General features: G+C 35.9%; 1 protein-coding gene across 1 annotated transcript; it reads left to right on the forward strand.

Annotated features, from left to right (window-relative positions):
- Nucleotides 1-319: 319 nt before the first annotated feature.
- On the forward strand, nt 320-1,045 carry LOC125496277 (uncharacterized). Its single transcript, XM_048641714.2, has 2 exons — nt 320-574; nt 702-1,045. The coding sequence occupies exons 1-2, from the start codon at nt 320-322 to the stop codon at nt 939-941; spliced, it is 495 nt and encodes a 164-aa protein (XP_048497671.2). The 3' UTR covers nt 942-1,045.
- The last annotated feature ends 5,864 nt before the right edge of the window (nt 1,046-6,909 follow it).

Raw genomic sequence — 6,909 nt, forward strand, 5'->3', positions numbered from 1 at the left:
TAAGTTTGATTAAATTTTTGCAGTTTTATTATTATATGGTTACTAGGTATACACGATGGACATTGAAAGGAGAAAGAAGAAAACGAAAAAATTATTTTGGGTGCTCATGACATGTAATACATGTGCTATAGCAACATATTTTTGTAAAATCTACAAAGAACCATGCATGACTTCCAACCAAACAGGAGAAGACTGGATGAATGACGTTTTAAACGGACATTACATACGATGCATCAATGCTTTTAGGATGGAGTCAAGTGTGTTTAGACAATTATGTGAAGAACTACATCTTACATATGGACTGAAACCGAGTAAGAAAATGACTGTTGTTGAAAAAGTCGGTATATTTATCTACACTCTTGCATTGGGTATATCTAATAGAGAAGTAGCAGAACGATTTCAACGTTCTGGTGAGACTATTAGTAGAGCATTTCATGAAGTTCTAGAAGCAATTAGTGGCCGAAGTAGGGCTTATATGGGTCTTGCACGTGATATAATAAAACCAAAGGATAGAAGCTTTTCAGATATACCATCCCAAATTGAACATGACTCAAGATACATGCCATATTTTAAGGTATGACTTCATAAACTCATATTGAGATTTTATAATTATACAATGTAATTAAATATTGGCATAATATTACACCCTTTATCATAATCACTTAAGCTTATTTATCTTTCATTATTTCTAAATATAATAGGATGCTATTGGGTGCATTGATGGCACTCATATTGATGCATGCATTCCTGAAGCAGAGCAACTGCGTTATAGAGGAAGGAAAGGGATCCCTACTTTCAATGTCATGGCTACATGTGATTTTGATATGTGTTTCGCTTTCATTTCTGTTGGATGGGAAGGATCTGCTCATGACACTCGTATTTTTCTTCATGCACTTCACACACCAGAATTAAACTTTCCAAAACCACCTGAAAGTATATAGGATTTTTTTTATAATTATTACTTGAAGTTATATATTTTTTAACCCATTGTTTTATTAATCTATTACAGGTAAGTATTATTTGGTTGATAAGGGATATCCAGATAGAAAAGGCTATTTGGTACCATATCCAAAGACAATGTATCATAAGGATGAATATCAACATGAGCCACCATAAATGAAAAGAAGCTTTCAACCGCTCTCATTCTTCCCTTCGAAGTTGTATCGAGAGATCATTTGGAGTTTTGAAAAAAAGATGGAAAATATTACGGCAAATGCCACAGTTCAGTATCAATACTCAAATTGATGTCATAATGGCCACCTTTGCCTTACACAACTACATACGAAAAAGTTCAACAAATGACCTTATGTTTAGTATGCTCGACAATAATCCGGATTATATGCCAAATGAAGAATCCCGGACGTTGCTGATTACAGAAGTAGCGAAACATCAAGAGAGACTTCTAAAGAGATGGATTTGGTTCGTGACGGTATTGCTAATCAAATATGGAGTAGAAAATAATCTGTTATTATATTTTACAAGTATCGTATTTTTTTGTATTATGACGATTTCTACGCATAATATGATAGTATAAATTTAGAGAAATGTGTTGCATAATTGCTTATGGAGAATTAGCGAAATATTTTTTGTTCAAGTGAGTTACGATTTCAAATATTTATATTGTTTTTTATTATTCAATTACATTGAAATAAATTAGTGTTGAACGAAATATATATATATATTAATATATATATATATATATATATATATATATAAAAAGAATTACAAAATCTAAATAATGAATCAACTCATGCAACTAGTTCTGCCAAACAGTTAAACTAATCAGCTACCTTATCAGTTTCAGCACCTTATCAGTTTCAGTTGTACCTTATCAGTTTCAGCTACCTTATCAGTGTAAGTTCTATTGACTATCAATCTAAGAATAATATCAAACAATAATAGAATATCAAATAATAAAGCAGGAAAGCACACACTAGAAATTTTACGTGGAAACCCAAGAACTGGGAGAAAAACCACGAATCTGCACTAGGAATCGATGAATATTTAAGAAAGATTACAAAAGCACTCAAGAACTCTCTCTACAGCTTTTTCTCTCTCAAATATGTGTTTAAAGATGATTAATAATGAATAAACATAATTAGGGTTCTATTTATACCCTCATTAATAACAAAAAATCAGAAAAAATAGGATTTGCGGCTCGACACCCCGCGGCCGCGCTCGACAACCCGCGGGCGGACAGTACCCCATCAGTTTTGTCAGTTCTTCGTAAAACCGTCATAACTTTCTCGTTTCTCACCGGAGTTGGACATATGACCTATCGTTGGAAAGCTCTCGGAACAATCTATCACCTCCACTTTGAATCACCTCAAAATCATTTATAGATTGAAAGATATGACCATTCAAAGTTAGCCTTATATCCCAAATGACGTTTTCCTTCTACGCAACCTCATCTCCACACCCATACACCTCCATGAGTTCATATATACTATCATATACCCAACTATCTCCCACTTGGAGATAGGTGTAAGTGAAGAAAACTTCATACCTTCATCATCCTCTCATTCATCTCAACTCCTACACACAACTCCCACTGCAAAAGCAATCTCTAGTCGTGTCTAAACCATGTCATACCTCAAGCATTCCCATGACAACATCTCCTCTACACCAAGGAAACTGACATTGAAGTTTGCACCAACTCCAATTCAAAGACATCAAAATCTACACCGACTTTGATTCTTAATCACTAAACTCCAAATCATTGCACCATCACTCCATGAACCTACACACCCTCCTACCCCGGAGGTCGGATCACCTTAGAGACAAGCACAACCAAATGAAGACCCCTTCCTCAACAACTAAGGAAGACAATCACTTGCTCTCCAACCAAAGAAGCACATTGAAGTCTCATTAAACTTCAATAAAACCAATTACCACCTAAGCCAAAGAAGCTTCTCATTGTTCCAAAAGCAAACTCACATTGCTCCCACTCGAACAATACACCCTTTGTTCCACTTAGGATTTCCGGCACTACATGCTTGTGTGCCGTCCTTCACCTTGTTCGCTTACCGGTCAATTTGCCACCGGGATACCGCTTCACCACGGTTCTCATCCCTTAGCCCCCTATCGATAGTTTTCCGACCAAACGACACTTTACATGAAGTTCTCATCCCAATCCTGGATCCCTTTATGTGCCCCCATGGTGTAAAGTGTTCCACTCCTTGCCCCACGAGCTATGATCATTGCTCCCTTGACAATCTTCCAAGAACCACCATCAAACACAACCTTTAACCCGATGTAGCAAGTTGGGCTACGATATCAAGCTTTTCTTCAACCTTGGGATAACTTGACATTCTTCAACTCCAACGAGCCACCATGAGTGAGTTTCACACTCACATCACCTTTCCCCATGACTTCCACTGCCTTGCCATCCGCAAGGTAGACCTTTTCAAGTTTTCCGGACTTGAAATTCCGAAACAACTCCTTGCATGGTGAGGAATGGTGAGAAGAACCCGAATCCAAGACCCATGATCCCGAGCACCCAACCAACTCTTCCTGATCATCCATGCTTACCATCAAAGCATCGGAATCGTATTCCGAAATCAAGTTAGTTGATGCATCTTCTTCATCATCACTTTCTTGAACCTTCTTCTTCCCTTTCCCATTCACTTTCTTAGGACAATCTCTCTTTAAATGTCCTTCATTACCCACCCCACAAGTAACACTAGCCCTGCCTTTTGACTTACTCCGGTCCCCCTTTGACTCCGATTTTCCCTGAAAGTTCCTCCCTTTTCCCCTCCCTCTACCTTCTGCACTGTATGCTCCAGATGATTCTCCACTCTCCTTCCTTCGAATGCTCTCACTCAAAATCAGATCACGGACAACATCATAAACCAATTTCTCTTTACCAGAGGAATTACTAACAGCAGTTACAACAGTTTCCCAAGCAGTAGGTAAAGAGGACAACAAAATTAGGGCTTTCACTTCATCCTCAAAGGCAATATTAACCGAAGATAACTGACTTAATGAATTAAATTCATTAATATGTTCAGCAGCAGAACTACCATTATTCATCTCTAAACCAAACAAACGGCGCATCAGATATACTTATTCATTGCAGAGGGCTTCTACATATCTGACAGTGCTTTGATCAATCCAGCCGTTGTTTTGATATCCTTGACATTGAACGCCACAGTCCGAGCCAATGTCAAACGCACCACCGCTAGTGCCTGCCTATCCAGTACTTTCCATTTAGCCTCCTCCATCTCAGCAGGCTTTTCAGACAAAGGTTGATACAGATTTTTCTGATATAAGATGTCCTCTATTTGCATCTTCCAATATCCAAAATCTGTCCCATCAAACTTTTCAATTCTAATCTTTGAATCCTCCATTGTTAATTATTCTAGATCTAGACAATAATCAAACCTAGCTCTTGATACCACTTGTAAGTTCTATTGACTATCAATCTAAGAATAATATCAAACAATAATAGAATATCAAATAATAAAGCAGGAAAGCACACAGAAATTTTACGTGGAAACCCAAGAACTGGGAGAAAAACCACGAATCTGCACTAGGAATCGATGAATATTAAGAAAGATTACAAAAGCACTCAAGAACTCTCTCTACAGCTTTTTCTCTCTCAATATGTTTAAAGATGATAATAGAATAAACATAATTAGGATTCTATTTATACCCTCATTAATAACAAAAAACCGGAAAAAATAGGATTTGCGGCTCGACACCCCGCGGCCGCGCTCGACAACCCGCGGGCGGACAGTACCCCGTCAGTTTTGTCAGTTCTTCGTAAAACCGTCATAACTTTCTCGTTTCTCACCGGAATTGGACATATGACCTATCGTTGGAAAGCTCTCGGAACAAGCTATCACCTCCACTTTGAATCACCTCAAAATCATTTATAGATTGAAAGATATGACCATTCAAAGTTAGCCTTATATCCCAAATGACGTTTTCCTTCTACGCAACCTCATCTCCACACCCATACACCTCCATGAGCTTCATATACTACCATATACCCAACAATCAGTTTCAGCTACATTTCAGGTAGTATTGCCAAACAGAGCCAATGTATTATTGTTCTTCTCTCAGTCCAAAAGCTAAATTGAAGTAGCGGGCTTCTCAAATCCCAACTCATCTTTATTTGTTCGTCATCAATGGTTAGAAATAAGGACTAACTTACAAATAATATAAGTTGGAGCTACAAACTCAACTATTGCGGATTTACAACTTACAAGTAGTTTTTGCTTGGTGCAAGTGAAACCTTAGCTTTCTCAAGTAGCTTTTGGAAGGTTTTACACAAGTGGTTAAATATGGTGAAAGAATTGTATGATGGGTGCAATTGATTTATACTTTTATTTTATTTATTAATGAATTAACTCATGAAAGTTACAAGTGATTATGGTTTTCAATTAAAGAGATTGGGGCAGGGGCTGAGCTGTTGTGTTTTGGAATGTAGGAAACTTGAGCGGAAGTAGTAGTGAACTTTTATGTTTAAGAAGAGTTTTTGATCAAAGAGTGTTGTTGTTTGATGGTAAAGGGAGAAATTGTTTATGGGAAATGGTAGGCTTTTTCATTAACTTTGTGATTTTTTTCATACATCCTCAAGACTTACACCATCATCTATTTATAGGTGTGGTAAGAAAATTGTCTCTAGATTCTTCTAGGATTTTTACATCTAGATTTTTCTTAGGACTTTTCTAGGATTTTCCCTAGGTAGATATTATTATACATCATTCTATAAAGATATCTAGATTTTTCTAACATAGATATTTTCATGGATATTTTCCTAGATTACTCTAGATATTATAATTACATGATCTTTCTACTAATATGGAGAATTTTCTTGATTAATATCTAATATGGAAATTGTAATGTGGCACACAAAAACTACAAATGGTTATAACTTAGCATTATGGTTGGCTGGTTGCCCTTATAAAAGAAATTCGATGACTTATTAGTAATTGTGAAATATGGAAAATAACAAATATGATGCTTGAGTATCTTTATTTTGATAGTCTTATACTCTTACTCATACCTAATTCATTAAAAAACATTTCTTAGAATGTCTATATATTGTTAGTATTTTATTTTAATACCGCAAGTGTACGGTGTCGTAGCACATACGGGTCGAACTCAGGGAGGTGCAAGATTAATCACTACTTGATTTTAGATTATAAAATAGTTACACAATCCAGAAATGATGAATAATCTATAAATTAAAGGCTAAACTAATGACGATATATGGCAAACTATATGAATACGATAATTAAAGCACTAAGATTAAGCATCACCACTAATATGAATTGATCAAACCATAACTCACGTCCCAGTTATTCAATTATAGCTCAGGAGAGATTGACATTCCCTTATGACTCAATAATAAAGCACGGCTGCGAACCGAAACTAAATACTCAGTCATTCCTCAATACCTAGAGCTCACTTTCGTGATAACAAAAGGCCTAACTAACATGCATGTCTCCTATTTTCATGGTTTACACACATAATTAGAAGCATTTAGAGCTAATGTCAAACAATTCCCAATTCTAGTTCTCGCCTATTTTCATGGAAGAATTTAAATCAACAACAAGATTATCTAAATTAAGACCCAACTTTCGTTGATGAATCAATTACTAAAATAACAACTTAGCATCGAACAAATACTCCTAATTTCAACTCCAACTTTCGTTGATAATATAAAACTAGGGCTAAATAAAGATGCATAATTGACAATAACAACAATCTTGTCAAACCCTAACATATGATTCAATAACATGGGAATTAGAGAAGAGTTTACATGATCAATCCATACTAGGGCTCAACTCAATCTTAGATAGAAAGACTACTCACTAATCATAGCATAGAAAACAATAAATATAATTAAAGACATGATTAAAAAGATCAAAAGGAGAGGAAAAAGTAAAACTTATTGAT

The sequence above is a fragment of the Beta vulgaris genome, chromosome 4 (assembly GCF_026745355.1).
Source record: "Beta vulgaris subsp. vulgaris cultivar EL10 chromosome 4, EL10.2, whole genome shotgun sequence".
Lineage (NCBI taxonomy): Eukaryota > Viridiplantae > Streptophyta > Magnoliopsida > Caryophyllales > Amaranthaceae > Beta > Beta vulgaris.